The sequence below is a fragment of the Lipotes vexillifer genome, unplaced genomic scaffold (assembly GCF_000442215.2).
Source record: "Lipotes vexillifer unplaced genomic scaffold, Lipotes_vexillifer_v1.1 scaffold1154, whole genome shotgun sequence".
Taxonomy (NCBI): domain Eukaryota; kingdom Metazoa; phylum Chordata; class Mammalia; order Artiodactyla; family Lipotidae; genus Lipotes; species Lipotes vexillifer.
In genome coordinates this window covers 37,736-59,459 of record NW_006770904.1, presented here as the reverse complement: position 1 = coordinate 59,459, position 21,724 = coordinate 37,736, and the positions used below count along the sequence as shown (strand labels likewise).

Here is a 21,724-nt window from a genome sequence, read left to right as displayed (position 1 = left end):
ACCGGGGCACGAACACGTGTCCCCTGCATCGGCAGGCGGACTCTCAACCACTGCGCCACCAGGGAAGCCCTTCATACCTTTTTGAAAGCATCAGAAGCTGTGTTTCAAATGAGTTCTCCCATCTGACCCCTTCCCAAGCCTCTGAGGCTGTGGTTCTCAAACTTGAGCACTCATCAGAATCACCCAGAGACAGAGATGGGCCCCACTGCCAGAGTTCCTGATTCAGTGGATCTGGGGTGGAGCCCATGACTTTGCATTTCTAACAAGATCTCAGGGGAAGCTGCTGATGCTGGTCTGGGGACCATACTTTGTAAACCACTATTCTGGGCACCTAGGAGCGCTTGAGAACACACAATGAAAACAGCTAGTTTAGAGGATGAACAGCATGAAAATTGCTACAGAAGATTTTTGTTAAGGGCATTCTTTTGCGTATATGTGTATGTGTGTATGTATATATTTGCAGAAATACCAGTATTTTCTGATTGTTTCTCTTTGTTTTGTGATTTTTCTAAAGCCCATCTCAATAATTAGTGTGACACAGAGAACCTGATGCCACCTCTCCGGATTGTCCCAAGCCATTTACTTTCCCAGCTGTATTGTGGATTGAAGCCTCCAGCCTCTATACAAACCAAGATTTGCCTAACAATGGCCCGTCCAAGTTCAAGTAGGTCTTCGCAGCCTGCCATCTCATCTCCAGTGGAATTTGAAATACCTGAAAGTTCCTACCCTGTGAGGGGGAATGTCTGTATTGAAGTGGGTACGGGGCAGGATGGTGGAGAAAGTCGCTCTGACCTGTTGTCCTTAGGGAAGCCCTTTCCAGGACAGGGTCAGAATTATCTCTCAGTAGCCAAGTTAAGTCCATTTAAGACATTCTGTTGCTTCTTCAGAATGTTTGCATTTAAGCTTTTCACACATGATTTGTATTTTAAACCCCTCACTTCTCGGCAGGGCAAGAAAGATAGTGATCGTGCTATGGGGTACTATGGGGTTAAATTTTCTACTAGACAGAAATGATTTGTATCTCTACCTGACAAAAACCTGCAAGTCAACTCTGACCTATGAATCTATTCATCAGTAGGATGACAGAGTTTACATTTGAGGTAGAAAAGACCTTTAGGGGAAAGTTCTATGGGTGAACTTGAGGTCCGTAAGGATGTTTGTAGGTTTTGAATCCAGGAGTCATGTAAATAGTTCCTAGAAAAGTACTGATGTATTTTCTTATTAAGCATCTTGTTCTTTCAGGAGATTAGATCAGATTACAACCTCTGACCCACCCAGACGGGGTTTCTTTTTCCGAATTCTTCCTGGTTGGACAGCTTTCGTGGGCCCTGTTTTTCACACTGGTCTGTCTCTGAAAGGGGTGCGAATTCAGGCAGAGCGCTAGTGCAGTTGGCAGGCTGCCAGGCTGTTTACACCCAGGGGCACAGTGTGCCTAGGCCGTCTTCATCCCTTTGAGCTTGTGCTGCTGAAAGCATGGTCCCAGAGCTCCAGGACCGAGCCGGAGAGGGGGCCGGAGCCTCTGCATCTTCTGTTTCTGAGGCTCTGCTTTTATTCTTTGTTTATTCTTGCCAGTCGTCAGAGAGGAAGGGAAGGGGAGGAGAGATTTTGAGCCTCTTTTGAGATTCTCTGTCCTGGGCTAGCCATAGAGGCAGCTCTGAGCTTACAAGGGGGAGGAGGTCCCCGCCCTGCCTGGAGGAGCCATCAAATATGAGAAACTGGTAAGATACGCGTCCCCAGCTTGGGGTGTGCAATGACGTCGCCTTCCCTTTAATGTTCACTTCGTTGTCTGTGAGCCCCCATCCCACTGTCTTCCTTCCCTTCCTCCTTCACCTGTTCCATGTCTCAGGGGCGCTCGATCAGTCCGAGGGTTGATTAGCCTCGGTTGCCATTCCTCCCGGGGGAGACCAGAGAGCCTGCTCCAGCAGCCAAGCAACCTGCTTCCACTGCAGGTTGAGCGCAGGTTGGCCACTCCTGGAAGATACCTGTGCCCGGCAGACCCTGCCCTGGTGGCCCAGGCCAGCCGCAGGCCACGCTGGTCCACACTCGCTTCTCCGGGTAGGGGCACTGGAGGAAGTCTCTTCCCCTGCAGCTTATGCTCGGCTCTGCTGCACTGCTTAGGCCTGGCCTGTGGGGCCGTGGCGTTTCCTCACCCCAGGCATGAGGGCCGCAGAGCCGCGGTGCCTGGGAGAGAGGGCGTTGCTCTCGGCCTCATCTCTGCCACCAGGAGAAACAACAGCGGTTCCAAGCCTGGCGATGGATGACATTCGTTTCAGGACCAAAGTCCACCTTTGGCGGTGATGCTCATCGAGTGCTTAGTGCGGCGCCTGGGCACAGTGAGCCCTCATGGCAGGAGGGCTGCTGCCCCTGTTGGTCTGAGGTCAGGCGGGAGGATGGCCGGAGGTGCAGGGCTGGGCCTTGGATCCTGGAGCGCAGGCCACAGGCTGTGACCACAACTCCCTGCTGTCGTGTTATTCTCTGCGCCCAGTTCCCTTCCGTAACCCCAAGTCTCTGGGGACGTCTTGTTGTAAAGACCAACTCTTGCTCGAGCTGTGAAGGAGAAGGTCGTGGGTCCAGATTGGGACACAGAGCGTTTATTCACAGCGGAGGCCCCCGCCTTCGCCCCAGTGGTGATGCCGAGCGAAGCTGGGATGAGCAGGATCCTCAAAGGGAAGTGAATTTGGAAAGGAAGGGAATGCTTTGGGGTCCAGCGGGCCTGAGATCAGCCCTCACACACACACAAGCTTGTTTTTACTTTTAAGAAGGAAGGTGCATCCCCGTCCATTAGCGTTTTTTTAATTCTTTTTATTTTTTTAATTATTTATTTATTTATTTATGTATTTATTTATTTTGCGGTACGCGGGCCTCTCACTGTCGCGGCCTCTCCCGTCGCGGAGCACAGGCTCCGGACGCGCAGGCTCAGCGGCCATGGCTCACGGGCCCAGCCGCTCCGCGGCACGTGGGATCTTCCTGGACGGGGGCACGAACCCGTGTCCCCTGCATCGGCAGGCGGACTCTCAACCACTGCGCCACCAGGGAAGCCCTATATATACACATATTAAAAAGAGAAAGGATGAATCCTCTGGCCCAGTATGTTTGAGAAATACTCCAGCCCTATCCTAAAGATTCATTATTACAAGACACATTTAGGAAGTGCCTCCTCCATGTCAGGTACTGACTATGGCTCTGAGACTCCACAAATAAGACCTGAGGAATCAGGTCTGGCGGGTGATGGAGAGTGGATGGGAGTGCACTGTGATACGTGCTATGGCAGAGCCCAGAGGAGAGAAACTTACCTGAGCCTTGGAGGAGAAGGGGAAGGTGTAAGAGAAGGCCCACCAGAGGGGAAGCCCAGCTGGGTTGTTTTTTTTTTGCGGCACGCGGGCCTCTCACCGCTGTGGCCTCTCCCGTTGCGGAGCACAGGCTCCGGACGCGCAGGCTCAGCGGCCACGGCTCACGGGCCCAGCCGTTCCGCGGCATGTGGGATCTTCCCGGACCGGGGCACGAACCCGCGTCCCCTGCATCGGCAGGCGGACTCTCAACCACTGCGCCACCAGCGAAGCCCCCATTAGCGTTTTTTAATCCTCATAGTAGCCACCCTTTACGGAAGACACTATTGTGCACGTCAAACAGCCAAGGAAACCCAGGATAGCAGAGGGTCAGTCATTCACATAAGATCTCGCTTGCAGTAGATGGGGTGGGATGCAGGGCCAGTGCTGTGCGCCCCAAGCCCCTATCTCTTTCTTAAGACGTTGTATGCTCACACATCAGGTGCCTGGGGGCGTCTTCGTGGTATGAGAATGATTTTCATTTGCTTATCTTAAAGTATAATTTCACGCAAGGTCACGTTTCAAAATACAGGCAGATGATTTGGGATGTAAATGTCCAAATGGTACACTGAATTGACCAAGATTTTATTCCCTCTTTAGGTATGGCTGACTTCCGGAAGTTTTTTGCAAAAGCCAAGCACATAGTCATCATTTCCGGGGCTGGCGTCAGTGCTGAGAGTGGGGTACCGACGTTCAGAGGAGCGGGAGGTTATTGGAGAAAATGGAAAGCTCAGGTTAGTCATGTCTCCAGAACAGCGAGAGGCTCTTCTGCATGAAGCCATAATAGTGTTTGACTCGGAACCTATACCTACTCCTGAAACCCAGAGAGGAACGTTTTGAAATTTACCATGACCCTTTTGTCCCGTTTGTTTTGGCATCGACACACGGTCTGTATGATTAAGATCTCAGATTTAAGCAAAGCAGCCTCTTCCTTTCTTTCTAGGCATGTATTGATTGCACTTAGTCAGATGACAGTTGGGTTTCTTGCAGTAACTAAAGTGGAACCAGAAAACTTTGGTTAGCATAATTCATTACTTTTCTATCGATGTTGAAATTAAGAATTACACATTTTAAAAAAGTTTCTCTGAACTTTGCATGTGAAAAACAGTGTTGAATTGTTAAAGGCTTAGGCCTTGATGCTCACAACTTTACATGAAGGTCATTAGGATGTAAGTTCTCTGGGGGCATGCAGTTTTTTTAATTCAGTTTTTATTGAGGTATAATGTATTGGGAAAAACCCAAACAAACTTTTTGGCCAACCCCATACATGTAATAAAATTCGCCAATATAAGTGTATAATTCAGTGAGTTTTAATAAATGTATACAGTGGTGCAGCCACCACCAGGATCATGGTGTGGAACATTTCTGTGCCCCAGAATATTCCCTCAAGGCCCCTGTAGGCATCTCCTCCCCTCCCGCTGGCCCAGGAAATCCCTAGTTTTGGAGGGCAGGGAAATGTGCCTGTTTTCTTCATCGCTCTATCCCCAGCTCCCAGAACTCTGGCACATGTAGATGCTTAGTAGATTTCTGTTGGTCGAAAGAAGGCAATCATGAGTAATTACTTCAATGCATGACTTCCAGATTTCATAGGTAATTTCTTATCGAGTGAAGGGTTAATGAATCTGCCCTTCCTTCCCCTATTAAATGTCTCAGGCTGGCAGATGTTTAGGATGTCTTGTCACCTCTCTGCAGCCCTCTGGGCGAGTCTGGGGATCATCACCTTAAAGGTGAGGGAGGGGAGAAAGGAGAGCAGAGGGCCCGTAGGGTCCCACAAGAAGGAGCAGCTGCGGAGGGCAGTCCCTGGGTCTAAGAAGCAGGGCGGGGTTGGGGCGGACGGGGGTGCTTGGCGGGCATCAGGAGGGGCTTCCAGAGGGGTGGTCGGTGGTGTCAAAGCAGCTCAAGGTCTGTGGGGACCCAAAGAAGTCAGTCGACTGTTTGACTCCACCTGTGTTCCGGGGCTGCAGCTTCATGCGCTGCCTGTGACCGCTTCGGGCCACCGGAGGTCTAAGTGGGGACAGGAAGGAAGGAAGAACAGGGTTGATCGGCACAGATGATCCACTCCCCCAATGCAGGCTGACTTTACCACCAGGTTGAAGGGCGACCTTTATTGTAAAATACAATGCATAATCCCAACCCCGCCTCAATCCATTTATGGAACATTTCAGTCATTGCCAAGGGTTCCCCTCCCCCGAGCTTCCAGCCCCAGACAGCTACGGACCACACTGCTCTTCCACCGTCGATGAGATTTGCCTCTCCTAGAAGAGGAATCGCACTATAAAAAATATGTATTTTATATATATCCTGTTACTGTGATGTATATACTATTTTTTATATGTGTAGTTGTGTGTGTGTGTACGTATCTATCATTATAGTTATAAAAACCGAGTTTTTCAACTATGGCCATTATACCTCATTTGGGCATTTTGCATTTTACTTTTCTTCCGGGATAAATGAGCTTGGCATCCTGTAATGTAGAGCTCCATGGAAAACTGGATTCCAGACTAAATTACCTTCCCGCCTGTTACTGGACTTCACGTTCGTAACTTACTCGAGTGGAAGATGAGACAGGTTGCAGTCTCCCTGCGTCATCACTGGGGAAGTTAAACCGATTTCTCCAAGGTCCCTCGTGAGCCCCAGGCCCCGCCCTGTGGCTGCCATGCCATGTGTACCTACACGGACGTGTCCCTGCGGGCACCTCCCAAAGCTGCCTCTCTGCTTAGAACAAAGGGGACCTGGGAGTGTCCCGCCGGCTGCAGCAGCCCTGCTGCCCAGCTTCTGGAGCATCAGAGCTTCTTTCCCTCCCTGACGCCTGCCTCCTTTCTGCCCCCCAGGACCTGGCCACCCCTCAGGCCTTTGCCCGAAACCCATCCCAGGTGTGGGAGTTCTACCACTACCGGCGGGAGGTGGTGCAGAGCAAGGAGCCCAACGCCGGTCATCTGGCCATCGCTGAGTGTGAGGCCCGGCTGGGCAGGCAGGGCCGACGGGTCACGGTCATCACGCAGAACATCGATGAGCTGCACCGCAAGGCTGGCACCAAGAACCTTCTGGAAATCCATGGTGAGGGACCCTCGGTCTTCTGTGGGAGGGGAGAACCAGACCTGAAAACACAGGTGCTGTCATGTCCCAGCTGGGCCCACTGCATCTTAACAAGACCCCAGGTGTCTGGAATGTAGACCACCCTGCCCGGAGAAGCCCGGTCTGCTCTGCTATGTGCTCTCCCCTCCCTGGGTGTCCTGTTGAGGGGCCTTTTGTTCCCAGACAGCCCCCCCAAGCTGGGCTGAGGGAAGCAGGAGGTTTGGGCCATTGAACAGCTGTGGCTTTAGCAGGATTCAGCTCTGGAAAGGCCTGGCATCCCTGGGGGAACCATTTACTCTTCCTGTGTCCCCGATCGGCCCTGTCCACTGAGGCTGTGCTTCTGCTCAGCCCTCGAGCCTTTAGGGAGCTGCCAGCTCAGTGACCTTGGCTGCAGTGAGCCCACCAGGTCTGTGACACCACGGAGCTTGTCTTGGGTCCCTCTGGCTTCCCTTCTCTGCGCTTAATGACACCCTCCTCTTCCCGTTTCTTAATCCTCTCCCCTTTTTGCTCTCACCGAAAATCTAATCAGTTCATTCATACAAGAGCATAAATGGGTATGCAGGAATTTCTTCCCAAGGGCATTTAATAGTCTACAAAAGTTCAGTCCCAAGAAACGCATTTCAAATTGTGGAATTTCCGGAAGCAGTGACCCAGTGGGGCTCCAGGCTCCCTCTAGTTTAGCTGTCTCCTCAGAAAATAAGTCTCTGGATGGCCTTGCTTGGATCACATACCTCCCTTTTGACCAAACACTACTAGAAGGATAGAAGGATAGGCTGCTACGATGGGACCAGTCTGGAACTCGTGCCCAAGCTTGTATCTGGGGATGTGACTGCCAGCTCTGTCAGCTTGGCATGGGATAGAGGAGAGGTGGCTCCCCAAAGAAGGCGTTCTGGACAGAATGGAACAGTGTGTGTCCACTGCACTGTGACGTGCTCAACACTGGGCGTGGGGTGACTATTTAGTGAATTGAGATCACCTTTTATTGGTTAAGCTCAATAAGTCATTGCTAGTTTTAACAGTTATTTTCTTCATTTGTTAGTTGGTTATTTATTGAGCTGCTTTTGTAGAAAAGATTCAAGCTTTATTAAGTCAAAATTAAGATTCTGTAAAGCCCGTCCCAAGCTATTGAGCCTTTATCAGTCATACACTTAGTAAATGCTGCCCTTAGGGTTAGATTGGATTCTTCTGCCCAACTGACTACTTCCGTTCATCAGGGCGGTCAGAGAGCTCCTTAGTCACGCAGTGAGTTATTTCATCCGCCTCTCTCTCCTACAGGTTATGCAGTCCAGGAGGGCAGATGTTCTGGCTTGTTCAGTAGTACTGCATGCCTTTATTATGTTCCCTGGGATACCTGGGGTAGGCCCATTTGTTAAAACGATGTATAAAAACAAAATTATTTCGTACCCTTTTAGACGTGGAGACAATTGCTCCTGATTATACTAAATTCCAGTCTTGTTTAACTTTTGCTTTTCAGGTAGCTTATTTAAAACTCGATGTACCTCTTGTGGAGTTGTGGCTGAGAATTACAAGAGTCCAATTTGTCCAGCTTTATCAGGAAAGGGGTAATTATACTGCACTACAGAATAGACGTATGTCGTTTTGTCTAAGTTGAATATAAATGCGAAGAAATTGAACATTCATCTAAGATGCCCATGGATATTTATGAGAAATAAAACTGGGTACAGTACAGCTATATGATAAAAGAAGTATTTTGCTCACAATTTACAATATTAAGTGAAAACAACGGAATCTAACTCTATACAGTATGATCCCAACTTTGTATTTAAACACACACACACACACACACACACACACACACACCATGTTGATGTATCTTTATATAGATAAAAGTCCAGAAGAAAATACAACAAAATATTAACAGGAGTGGTAGGATTATGGACAATTTTGATTTCTTCTTTATATATATCTTTCTGAATTTTCCAACATTACACACACACACACACACACACACACACACACACACACACCATGTTGATGTATCTTTATATAGATAAAAGTCCAGAAGAAAATACAACAAAATATTAACAGGAGTGGTAGGATTATGGACAATTTTGATTTCTTCTTTATATATATCTTTCTGAATTTTCCAACATTTCTATGATGAACATTTACTGTTATTATAATTAGGGCAAAAAATTAAGAGTACACTCAGAATATTGAGAAAAATTCTACCTGGCCATTTTAAATCAGTATAAATTATCCACGTAACTTACTGACATAATGTCATTGCAGATGGTTCCAACTAGGATGACATATACCATGCAAATCATGAAACTCCCCTCAGCACAACAGGTCCTCCACCCGCTTCCCACATCCAAATTCCCTCTCCTGAGGTATAACCAGTGGTAATCACCTGTTTGGTGTCCATCCTCCTAGTACCCTCCTAAGTCAGTGTGTATGCATTAGGAGTTTTGTACCATATACTGCCAGGCAAAGAGACAGTCCTATTGGGTTATCTTATTTCATTGTTCTTCGACTACACCAGTGACATTCTTTCTTTTCTGATACTATTTACTTCAGGGCTCCAGAACCTGAAACTCAAGATGCTAGAATCCCAGTGGAGAAACTTCCCCGGTGGGTAAAAAATCTTTGATCTGTATTTGGTGTTCCAGATTGCAAAAAAAAAGAAAATTAGGAGTCAAAATCCAGGTTCACTTGGTGAGATGCCTCTTAAATGTGCAAATGCCGAAACCAGCGCTGATCTATGAGCAAGGGCGAAAGGACAAAAGGTGAACCAAGCCAGGCTTAAGAGAAGTGCTTCTGTCCCGTCCCTTTCTCCTGTGTGTTATGGCGGGATCATTTCAGGTCTGAAAGTTTCAGCAGCTGTTATGTGGTAGACACTTACCAGTGTATACGAAGCGTAGAGGCTGGCGTCCCGGGACTAACTGGTCCCTAAGCCTCGGCTGCTACCCTCCGTCCTCCGCGTCATCTTCAGAGTTATCAATCCAGGGTCACAGAGGCAGAAATAGGTCTTGCATAGGTGAAGCTGTAGGGCCAAATAGAATTTTGGTAGAGTAACAACAACAAAAACTTGTATGTCAGTTTTTCAAAACTAGACATTAAAATAGCGCTTCCAAAAGTGTTTCTTAGAGCACTAGATCCATGTGAAGTTACAGGCATTACTTGAAAAAAAGATGTCATGTGGAAACACTAGACCGAACGAAGTTAAAGTATGTTTCCTTTACTGCAGGACTAATGAGAGCACTGAATATGTGAAAGTACACTGTTACTCTCTAAAAAGCAATTATGTTGGTATTTCCCTGGTTGACTTAACCTTTTTTATGTTTCTTAATAAGGGTTTCCATTACTAAATTCAAAGTTTTGCTCTAAAAGAATAAGTTTTCATTACTAAATTCTGAAGTCTTGATCTGAAAGTTTTGATCTAAAAGAATCTTGAGTAGGAGATTAATATGATGAAAATGGTGTTTGGGGGAGATTATTTTAGAAGGTAAATTATAAGATGACCTGGGATAGTAGCGAGTGAAAGATGAGAGATTTTTAGGAATTGACGCTGGAGAACTTGGCTAGAGACAGGGCAAGAGAGAGGTGAATCTGAGAGAAGAAAGGAGGAGGTCACTGATGATATTAGCAAGCAGTTGACGTGTTAGAGGCAAAGCTCAGCCCAGTACATTCCTCCTGGGCCTGGCTGACCGTGAGCACGACCAGGCCCATGACCGTGGGGAAGCGGCTGGGGAAGAGACAGCTGTTTAGAAGGAGAACAGCGAGGCTGGCTGAAACGTCTCCACCAGCACGTCAACCCAGTGCGTCCAGACAGAACAGAAACTTCATAAGGGCAGGTAGAGCTGCACCTTCAGGACAAGCTCATGTGGGCTGGAGGGAAGGGATGGGGGATAGGAAGGCTCAGAGTGACCCACCTGGACAGACTGGACCTGGTGCAGCTCCCGGCTGTCCCCGATCCACTTGGGCAGACCTTCCTGAGAGCAGGTCTTGGGGTTGGCTTAAGGATGACACTCTTCCAGGTGTGAAGAGGCAGCATGCGGGGGCCTGCTGCGACCTCACGTGGTGTGGTTTGGAGAAAACCTGGACCCTGCCATCCTGGAGGAGGCTGGCAGGGAGCTGGCCCTCTGTGACTTGTGTCTAGTGGTAGGTCATGCCCATCCCTGATCCTCGGGATGCTCTGAAACACCAGGCGGGGGGGTGGGGGTGGGGGTTGCTTCCTCCCTCTCCCCCTCCTTCTCGGTCTCTCCCCCCCCTCCCTCCCTTCCTTCCTTTTCTTGAGGGTGTGTTGAGAGTCGGGGGGTGCCCTACAGGAAAACTAAGAAACGGTGAATGAGATATGATCTCAAAATATGAAACTATGGAAGACCATGTCTGGGGCTTCTCAAAGCCTTTCCCCCCAGAAGAGAAATAATGAAAAGGGCATGTTATTGGTTCTGATTTTGAAAGTAACACATGCTCGTTATTAAATTTGAGAAAATACAAAAAAGTATAAAATTATAAAGAAGAAATTAGAGATCACCAATAATTCCACAATCCAAAAATAGTCACTGTTAGCATTTTGGTGTGATCTCTTCTAGACCAGAGGGGAGCAAACTATGATAATGTACATTGTCTTGTGAACAAAGTTGTATTGGAGCATAGCCATACCCTTTCTTCTATGTATTGCCTATGGCTGCTGTCACACTATAATAGCAGAGTTGAGTATTTGTGACAGAGACTGCATGGCCTGCAAAGCCTAAAAAATTTACTATCTGGCCCTTTACCCAAAGTTTACCCACCCTGGTCTAGACCTTTGCTTATGCAGATGTAGACATATTCAAATTCAAAAATGGGTTCATACTGTATGTTCTGCTTGGAAGCTGCTTTATTCACATAGCAGTTCACTTAGCTTATTTCATGTCCGTACGTCCAAATCCACGTCATCTTTTAACTGGCTGCGTGGTGTTCCATTGTATGGATATAAAAGGACATAGTTAACCAATCCTCCACTGTTGGACACTTAGGCTGTTTCAGATTTTGATATTTTAAAACAGTGCTATGATGAACGTCCTTAGATGTAACTCTTAGCAGTCTCTTCAAGTTATTTCCTGAGGGCAGATTTCCTGGAAGTGGAATTAATGGGACAAAGGGCATGCACATTTCAGATTCTCCTAACACATCTCTAAAAGCAGAAGTGGCCTCTCACGGATACGTGTTCATTCAGCTGGTATTTCTTGAGTGCGTCCCACTGTTGAATCTAGTATCAATGTGCTTGATAGACGGTTAAGCAAGGAAAGCTGGCTTGTAAAACTTGGTCTGGTCTCCCTGCTCTTGTAAAGAATGTTTATAAATATATATTCATAGAGAAAAACCTGAAAGAATATACATCAGAATGTGAACAGTGATAATCTTGGTAGACGTAGGATTAGGAATGACATGTATGTGTTTTCTCTTTGTATTTTCTAACTTAAAAGGAACATGGATTATTTGCATCTCTTCAAAGAGCAGAAGCAAAACTACAACTAAGCCCCTTTGGGTGACGATCGAGTCATTTCTTTGCCATTCTCTCCGTGTGTGCAGCTCTTGTCTTTGTATCGTGTGTCCTTCCCGAATTCTAGGGGTCAGCCAGAGGGGCGCCTCCTGCCTCCCTGTTTGTCCCTCAGACGCTCTCCACTTATCCCATCCAGCTTAGCTGTCCTCACACCCGCCACCACAAACGGGGCCAAGTTTCTGGTAGGTTTTCTGAAAAGCTGTTTCCTCTCCACAGTGTGGTCATTTGTCCGTTTCCGTTTGTTTGCTCTGTAGGTGGGAACTTCCTCGGTGGTCTACCCCGCCGCCATGTTTGCTCCCCAGGTGTCTGCCCGGGGGGTACCGGTGGCCGAATTTAACATAGAAGCCACCCCTGCAGCGAACAGATTCAGGTACCGGTGTCACCAAGGTGGGAATGCACGCTATTGAGCAGGTCTGGGCGTGGTCATCCAAGCAGATTTTACCTACTATTCTAATTTAAAAACACGGAGTTTGTGTTTTCTTATTTGGCCTGTAGTTGCTTTGATGGAAGAAAACGAAGTATTAAACCTAGATGAAGGTAGCTGTGTCTTTTTACGGGAAGTTTGCCATAGGGCTTTTGTTTTTCACATTTTGAAAGTTCTTCCTTGATTCTTCAGACTTTACTTTTATTTGTATTTTTAAGCTAGATTTAGTAATGGCATTTAGAAGTAGGTCAGCCGAAGACTCAGCACGTAAGCCCAGGAGATACCCATGCGGAACTGTGTCACCCACTCTTCTCACCGTGGGGCTCCCTGGGCACATTCCTCTTTGGTCTTGCTGTCAAGAATATTTGTACTTGTGGCCATATTATGATACTGATCCTGTTTCCCAAATTTGTGTGCAAAGTGTAGATTATCGCAGGATTCGTTTGTAGAGTCTCATCCTAGGTTCCATTTCATGTCCTCACCTTTGTTTTGATTTTTTTCACCCCTGCTTTTCGCTCTTCATTTTTCATGTACTTTATATATTCTTGTCAGTCTGTTTAATTCCTTTCCAGAATAAGGTAGACTATGAACTAATAAATAAATATGAATAAATAAAAGAAAACTTCACTGAAGCTTCTTGTCACTACTTTAGTCAGTGGTTTTTGCCTCAGGTTTTAAAAATCTGATGACCCAGGAGATTCTGGTGTAATTGGTGGGAGGTGTAGCCTGAGCCCCATGACTTTTATAAGCTTTCTAGGTGATTCTGATGTGCAGCCAGGATGAGGACCAATGCTCTTTTTCATTGGGATACAGTTGTGTCACAGACAGTGTGGAAACACTCAGACATAATCCTCTTCAGGTGAGTGAGCTGACTTTCTTCCTAGACTTCTCCAGGTCTTTTTAGTCAGCTGCAGCCTATGTGCTTAGACCATAGTTCTTCATTTGTGTATAAGAGGTGGGAACTAGGAAGGCGCCTTTTAAATTTATTTATTTAATTTATTTATTTTTGGCTGTGTTGGGTCTTCGTTGTTGCAGGCAGTCTTTCTCTAATTGTGTCGACGGGCTTCTCATTGCGGGGCCCTCTCCCGTTGCGGAGCACAGGCTCCAGGCACACAGGCTTCAGCAGCTGTGGCACTTGGGCTCAGCAGTTGTGGCTCATGGGCTCCAGAGCACGGGCTCAGCAGCCGTGGCACACGGCCTAGCCACTCCGCGGCATGTGGGATCCTCCCGGACCAGGGCTCGAACCCGTGTCCCCTGCACTGGCAGGTGGACTCCCAACCACTGCGCCACCAGGGGAGCCCCAGGAAGGCACCTTTTAAAACATTGCCTTCTATGTGAAACTTATACTCTGAAAATGACAGAATGCTGCTGGAAGAAATACAGAAGACCTAAGTATATGGAAGGACACAGCTGAAGAGAGTCCAGAAAATAAACCTCATGTTTATAGTTAACTGATTTTTGAAAAGGGTATGAAAACAAATCAGAAAGGGAAAGAATAATCTTTTTAACAAATGGTGCTGGAACAGCTGGATAGCCACCTGCAAAAGAATGAAATTGGACCCCTTAATTACACCATAAACAAAAGTGGATCACAGACCTAAACGTAAGAGCTAAAACTATAAATTTCTTAAAATATAGGAGTAAATCTTTGTGACCTTAAGTTAGTCAAAGCCTCCTCGATATGACATCAAAAGCACAAGTAGCATAAGAAAAATGGATAAATTGAACTTCATCAAAGTTAAAGCTTCTGTGCTTCAATGGACACCACCACTAAAATGAAAAAGACAGTCCACAGAGTGGGAGAAGATATTGGCAAGTCTAATATTTTAAAGGAACTGGTATCCAGAATATATGAAGAACTCTCACAACTCAATAATGAAAAGACGAATAACCCAATTAAAAAGTGGGCCAAAGATTTGAATAGACACTTCTCCAGATATATATATACATGGTCAATAGGCACATTGAAAAGATGCTGAGCATCATTAATCATTAGGGAAATGCAAATTAAAACCACAGCCAGATACCACTTAACCACTAGCATGGCTATAATTTAAAAAATGGAGAATCACAAGTGTTGGTGAAGAAACTGGACCCCTCATACATCGCTGGTGGGAATGTAAAATGATTCAGCTGCTTTGGAAAAGAGTATGGTGGTTCCTCAAAAGATTACGTACACAGTTGACATATAACCCAGCAATTCTACTCCTAGGTATGTAGTCAAGAGAAATGAAAATATATGTCTACACAAAAATGTGTACATGAATGTTTATAGGAGCATGGATCATAATAAAAAATGGAAACAACCCACGTGTCCTTTAACTGATCAATGGATAAACAAAACTTATCTATACAATGGAACGTTATTCAGCCATAAAAAGAATGAAGTGCTGATACATGCTACAACATGGATGACGCTTGAAAACATTGTATTTAGTGAAAGAAGCCAGGCACACAAGATCAAATATTGTATGATTCTGTTTTGTACGAAATATCCGGAATAGGCAAATCAACAGAGACGGAAGGTAGGTTAGTGGTTGTCTAGGGTTGGGGTAGGGAGGAATGGGGAGTAACTAACTGCTGATGGGTACAGGTTTACTTTGGGATGATGAAAATGGTCTAAAGTTGCTTGTGGTGATGGTCGTACAGTTCTGTGAATATACTAAAAAAACCTGTTAAATTATACCTTTTAAATGAGTGGATTGTATGTGAATTACATCTCAATAAAGTTGTTCTATTAAAAAAGTTGCTGTCTTCTAACTTATCCACTAAAATATTGGTACATTGTGGCACTTACGTGTAGCACCTGGGCCACTTAGCATCATCAAAAGTAACATCGCAGCCAGGTAACCCAAGCCTCTTGTCTGCTTGGAAGAGTGTCAGAACGCTCCCAGGTGGGGACAGGATAAATTTTCTGAAGCAGGAAATGCGGTTCATCCCCAAATTCTATTTTCCTTCTAATGTGGCTTATTTTCAGTCACTAGATCTCCAGCTCATCTCTAATAAGTGTACAGAAAAGTACACGTCATAGTAGAAAAGTAAAATGCAGATAGGGAAAAAGAAGAAAATAAAACTCGAGTGTTTCCACAGCCCACGGTAAGAGTTGGCCTCTTTCACGCTCAGGACTGACCAGCAAGGACTGGGCATCCGTCGTGTTGGTCTTCACATGAAAGGAAGTGGAACTTGGTGGTTTTCCATGCAAGTTAAGAAGAGATTCTTGACTTGTACTAATGATATCGCTTCATAAGTTGGGCCTCCTAAAGCCGCAGACCTGCTTCAGCTGCTACTCTTCAACCAGAATCCTTCAGCGTCACGTCCTGAAAACCTGCCGTGTCTCTGTTTAGACAGACAGGGCTACTTGCTAGTCAGAGACTTTGATCGGATTTGGACAGCACCGACCGCAAGAACCACGAGAACAGGTGCTTGTGGGCTTCTTTGGGAGCCGAGACTCTCTGTACCACGGAGTCTGGGCATTTTCCCAGATGAGTATAACTGACCAGTGAAGCCAGCAATGCTTTTGTCTAGGCGTCACCAAAGCTGACATTTAGGAGAGGCATGGGTGATCCATCCTACTCAGTTTTTCAAATGGGGAACCAAGCCCAGAGTGATTAAGAGGCTTGTTTAAACACGCAGCTCAACAAAAGCAGAAATTTCTCACATCTTATGTGTAACAGATGTTGGCTGAACTTTAGTTAGGTCAAGGGGTCAGCAAACTGCTGCCTGTAGGCCAAATGCACCCACCATGTTTTTTGTAAATAAAGTTTTATTGGAACCTAGCCACCGCCACATGTTCCTGTATTTGTGGCTGCTGTTGAACTTAAACAGCGGAAGTGAGTAGTTGCAGCAGAGACTGTCAGGCCTGCAAAGATGAAAATATTTACTCTCTGGCTCTTTACAGAAAGCAAATTGCCAACCCCTGCTCTAGGTTAATAAGAAAAATGAAAATTGGAATGATATCTCCTTTTAACCTGATTTTCTTCGTTATCTAAATAGCTAGTGGGAATGCTGCCTCTGTTTTAAACGTGGATCTCACAAGACTCCTTCGACCTTGTACAAGTTGTTTGGACTCTTTGCCCCAATTCTAATTTAGAGACTAAGTCGTGTAGAATTTACCTCCCACTGAAATGTATTAATATTTTCAAGGTGTTAATTAGTTCCACTTTTTTTTTTTTTCCCTGTCCCAGATGGTTGCCTTAGATGATTTCTGAAAAACCGTTACACTAGGCATTTTCAGATTTAGGCTTCAAGGTTTTGGCTGTTACTCATTCCCAGAGGTCCTTGGCAAGTAAGGGTCTGCGTGCATTTGTTGAGGCAGAAGTGGGATTTGTGCTCCCGAGACACTGGTGTGCAGGGCTTTCCAAGCACCCTGGCCCCTCCACGCCCTGCGACCACCTGTTGTTCATCTTTGCATTTCTCTAAACTTTGGAATTTAGTCAAAGCCCATAATTGTTTATTTAGTGCCTACTATGCACTAGGCACTGCTCTGGGTGCTTAGGATAGGATATATTAGTAAACGATACACAAACCCTACCATGTGAAGATGGCATTCTAGCGGTGGAGGCAAATAGTACACAATAAGGATAATAAATGTGCAGATTCTGTGGCCTATGAGAAGTGGGGATTAGGCCATGGGAAAAGCAAAGGTAGAGCTGGGGGGAGCAGGTGGGTCGCAGGACTCAGTGGGTAGGTGGGGGGGGCCTCACGCAGAAGAGGCCTGAGCAGACTTGGAGGAGGGGAAGGAGCTAGCTAAAGGGGTGTCTGGGCTAAGAGCTCTCCAGATGCTGGGACCAGCTGGAGCACAGGCCCCAAGGGGAAAGCAAGCCTGGGCGGTTTGAGGGGCAGCAGGGAGGCCAGCATGCTTGGAGAGGAGGGAGCGGGGCGGCGCTCCAGGAGAGGTGGAGGGGTCAGTACGGCGAGGAAGTGACCTGTGTGCTGGGCAAGTGCCCCCAGAGGAAGCTCGCTGCAGGTGGAGTTCCTGCTCGCTGCAGGAATTCTTAGCTAGGAGATGGTTTTATCACTTGTCTTATTTATGTATTTACTCCTCAAGAGTATCAAAGAGGTTAGTTCTTTTAATTTACAGCTGATCACATTTGATAGGGAAGGCCCGTGCTCTCCCAGGCTGGATTATCAGGGTAGGGGGTAGGTGCCCTGTTAGTCCATGCAAAGGGGCCCTGCGATCTGTTAACCAAAAAAGTCACTTAAAGCAAGAATATAATAAAAAAGGACACATAAGTATTTCATTTTCATTTAAAGCATAAATGTGCATTCATTTGCCTTTTTTTTTTTCTGATAGAGCCAAAGGCCTTTTCTTTAGGGGGAATCTACTGACTGGAGCTCACCTTTCTTGCATAAATCATATTCATAATCCTCCTGGTGTTCCCCAAATTTCCCTGAAGAGAAAAATCACCTGAGCCTTTATTTTATAAAACAAAACAGATAACCAAGAAAATCAGATCCCAAGGCCCCAGTCTGGACTTCCTGAGTCAGAATATCCAGGGCAAGAGGGCTGTTTATTTGTATATTTAACGAGTGACCTAGGTGATTCTTATCATCAGGAAATCTTGGAAAACACTGAAATACAACTCCTGGTTTAGATATTTTTCTGTTTATTTGTGTTTTCGGTGGCGGGGGGCACGCTGTGAGGCTTGCAGGAACTTAGTTCCCCAACCAGGGGTTGAACCCATGCCCTCGGCAGTGAAAGCACAGCGTCCTAACCACTGGACCACCAGGGAATTCCCTGTTTTTTCTTTTTTTAAGTGGAGAAAGAACATACAAAAAACACTTGTGAAGCATTTTCCCCTCATCTTGTCCACCTACATCTAATTTGACAGAATTGTTTTTAATAACTATGTCTTTCCAAAGCATTCAGCTAATTTTCCTAGAAATAACCCTCTTTTAATAGCTTTATTTTTGCATTAATTAAATTTTTAATTAAATTGGATCACTGCATTAGCCAATAGAAGTGGCATGAACATATTCTGGGCGAAACACAGTGGTCTTGGTTATCCTGCAGTGGGAGGGATGAGGGGAAAGGCACCGGGCTGCCAGAACAGGGGTCTTCAAACACCTTTGTTCTTGTACCCCATTTACATTTTTAAACTTGACATCTAAAATTTATCAAAATCATTGAAGAAGATGTGATTCCGAATTACTGGAAATAAAATACCGACATTTAAAAATAAAACTGCCATTATCCTAAACTGCCATTTAAATGTATCCACTCAAATCCAAATGTCACAACTACTTGATACCCACGTCATCCATTTACAGAATAGACATACAAGCCCTTTTTAACAGTGAGAACCTTCACATTTTTTCTTTTTCTCTTTGAACTGGTATTCCCATCCTACTTCTACCGTAGAAATGTATATTAATGTATTTTTATGCTTGAAAATCTTTTGTTGACTATCCTATTATATTCTGCTGTAAAATATATGAGTTACTTAACTATTTTCAAGTTCTTTAAAACTTAAAAATTGTTCCACTGAAAAATTCTCGTAGATGGAATTATCACTGCAGTAATTTATAGTACTAAGTTGTTGAAAACAACAAATGATACATTTTGATGAATAATTCCATAAAAGTAAAACTATGGGAAATGCATCTCTGAATAGATGCATGGGGCATGAGTTTTTTGAATTAGTTCGGGTATCCGTGGCTGAGTGTTACATATTGTTAGAAGGAGACAGAGTTCATGTTGTTGTAGCCCAGTCGGCCTGTGGTCACAGGAAACAAACCTGTATTCTGAGAAGATCAGGTTTCCTGACCCACTGCAGTGAGCGAGACCCCAGAGGAGCCGTGGGGCATGTCCCCAAACAAAGGAAAAGATGGAGTTGTTATAGGATTTGGAAGGAGGGTTGAGTTTAGGTGAAGTTTACATGAAGCAGTTTCTGATAGACTCAGCGACTAGCAGGGCTGTGGTTGTGGAGAGGGGTCAGATCTGCTCTGGCTGCAAAGTGGCCGCAAGGTCCTGTTTCCTTGAAGGTAGATGTGGAACCCTGGTCCCAGACACCCCTTACCTGGAGCTCTGCACCTGGGTTGGAAGTAAGGCTGCTTCTCGGAGGCAAAGTGGCTTAGGTCCTCCAGACACAGGATATTTCATTCTTTAGTGCCGTCATACTGGTAGCGTATGATTTTAGAGGACAGAATTCCTACTCAGTGAGTAATAAAGCAGTGGTCGCTCAAAGAAGGGAGTTGTTATGATATTGTGCAGCTTGTCCTGGGGGGGAAAAAATTGTGTTTCTTACTAGCTTTGCAGCTGGCTGTATCTGTGTCTCTAATTCCAGTCTGAGGGATGGCAGGGAAGATTTTTACTGGCCGAGCTAAATTTTACCTTTTCAATGTCCAATGTCAATTGTAATTCTTTGTTTTTGCTTTTTAAAAAAGATATTTATTTATTTGGTTGCCCTGGGCCTTAGTTGCAGCAGGCAGGCTCCTTAGTTGTGGCAGGCGGGCTCCTTAATTGCAGCTCGTGGGCTCCTTAGTTGCAGCATGCATGTGGGATTTAGTTCCCTGATGAGGGATCGAACCCAGGCCCCATGAATTGGGAGCGCAGAGTCTTATCCACTGCGCCACCAGGGAAGTCCCAGTTTTTGCTTTTTATAGATGAAAGTACTGAGAAACCTGGGCCACATAAACCCTGGGCGTGAAAGGAATTTCATTATGGCATCGCTACTCAGATTTTGGATCTCCTTCCAAGTTATATGCTGAAATACCCATAGTAATCTTGAATCACGTGTAGTGATCTGTTCGCTGACAATTCTATAAGACCCTCTTTCAATTTTACTGAAAGCAAGGATGAAACGGCCCTGCTTGCATGTGTTACCCGGTCTTTAGAAACCGTGTGTTTTCTCACATCCACACCGATATTTCAGACATCCCTTTCTTTTCATGTTCTGGGATAAGGCGCCATTGTAAGATTTGGGATGGGTGAGGTGAGGTGCAGCTTGCTTTGGTAAATAGGGAGGAGGGTGAATGTGGAAAGGGGCACAAGGAAGAACATGTGGAAGTTGAGGCTCTCCGTGCCTGGCTGTGCTTCTCGGAAAGTCCTCAAGGGACTGTGCTGGGGCGGAGCTTTCTAGTGGCCAGTGTTCCACATGCTGCCAGTGGTAGAAGGATCAGAGAGGCCATTTGGTCGGGGATGTCTGTTCGTGGCACAGAGAACAGAGTATTCAAGGGCTAAGGCATTCATGATTTGTGTTGTATCAAGAATAAGTAATATGACCAAATGCTGTTTTCATTTTTAACTGTGCTCAGTTGATTTTCTTATTAACGATACACTAGAATTAGTTGGGTATTTCCCCCCTGTTGTCCTAAGTGTTTTCCCTTGAAGGAAGCAGAAGTCGTTGGTTTTTCTCCTTTTCTCTCCCTCCTCTTTCTTGATCTTTCTCGTTTTCCTGCTTTCTGACTGCAAGTCAGGGCTAGTCGCGAATTCCCGTGGACAGCTGGAGAGGCCTGTGGCCTCAGGTAAAGTCCTTACGGTCCACATGGTGCATGAGGCTCTTTTTTTCTTGTCCTTATTACCTGTGAGTAAGATTTTGTAAAACTTACAATATGTCAGTTACGAGTTTGGCAAAGCAATCACAAAATACAACCATGTCTCCTCTTCTTCCTTAAAAGAAAATCCTTATTTATAGCACCTAAATTCTAGGCAATTGCTTTCCCAAATTCCCTTGGTGACAGGGGCCAACCCATAGTGAAGTGTCTGCATTTGGAGTTTTCAGAAACTAGATGAAAGAACTGGGCACAGAAACGCATAAGACCGCATTTGTGAGAATGTGAATTTTACTCTGGCTGTAACTAAGAAAGTTGACTTGCTGAAGCAGAATGTTCATCTTGCTCCTAACTCTGCTGTGTTCGTGCTGCCATTTCAGGTTTCATTTCCAGGGGCCATGTGGGACGATGCTTCCTGAAGCCCTTGCGCCTCATGAAACTGAAACTGTTTCTTAATTGCCCTGAGGAAGGAATAAATCACAGCGCATCTTGAAGTACCAGGCCACCAACAGGAGAGACAGTCTTGTGGATGGTGAGCTGAATACTGAAAGGTCTGAATGTATCTTCTGGAATCCAAACTGCTGATAAGTGACGGGACTTAGAGGAAATAGTAGTGAACGTGTTTAGAAGGAGAAGTCACAGAACTTCTCAAGTCAATTCACGTTATTTGGTTTGAACCTAAACATAAGATACCTCTGATGTGTTTGGTTGGTTACCGGGAGGGAAACAACTTTGTAATTAGATTGTCTAAAAAAAGTAATTTTTTTTTTGCTATTTGGGTAGAGGGGTAAAACCCTGGTATTTCTGATTTTTGTGCAAGGTTTGGTGGAAAATAAAATCCCTTTCTACAGCAGGTAATTGACTGTATAAAGGTGTTACCCCAAGAGATATCTT

At 45.5% G+C, this 21,724-nt stretch overlaps 1 protein-coding gene across 2 annotated transcripts; it reads left to right on the top strand.

Annotated features, from left to right (window-relative positions):
- The first annotated feature begins 508 nt into the window (after positions 1-508).
- Positions 509-21,697, top strand: SIRT5 (sirtuin 5). 2 transcript variants are annotated; one of them, XM_007446407.1, is made up of 8 exons: positions 509-664; positions 3,927-4,060; positions 6,158-6,383; positions 7,876-7,963; positions 8,943-8,996; positions 10,403-10,526; positions 12,168-12,283; positions 21,211-21,697. In XM_007446407.1, the coding sequence occupies exons 1-8, from the start codon at positions 550-552 to the stop codon at positions 21,284-21,286; spliced, it is 933 nt and encodes a 310-aa protein (XP_007446469.1). In that variant the 5' UTR covers positions 509-549; the 3' UTR covers positions 21,287-21,697. The 2 variants fall into 2 exon arrangements, with proteins under 2 accessions (XP_007446469.1, XP_007446470.1); XM_007446408.1 differs by lacking the exon at positions 8,943-8,996 and having other exon boundaries at positions 21,211-21,286.
- The last annotated feature ends 27 nt before the right edge of the window (positions 21,698-21,724 follow it).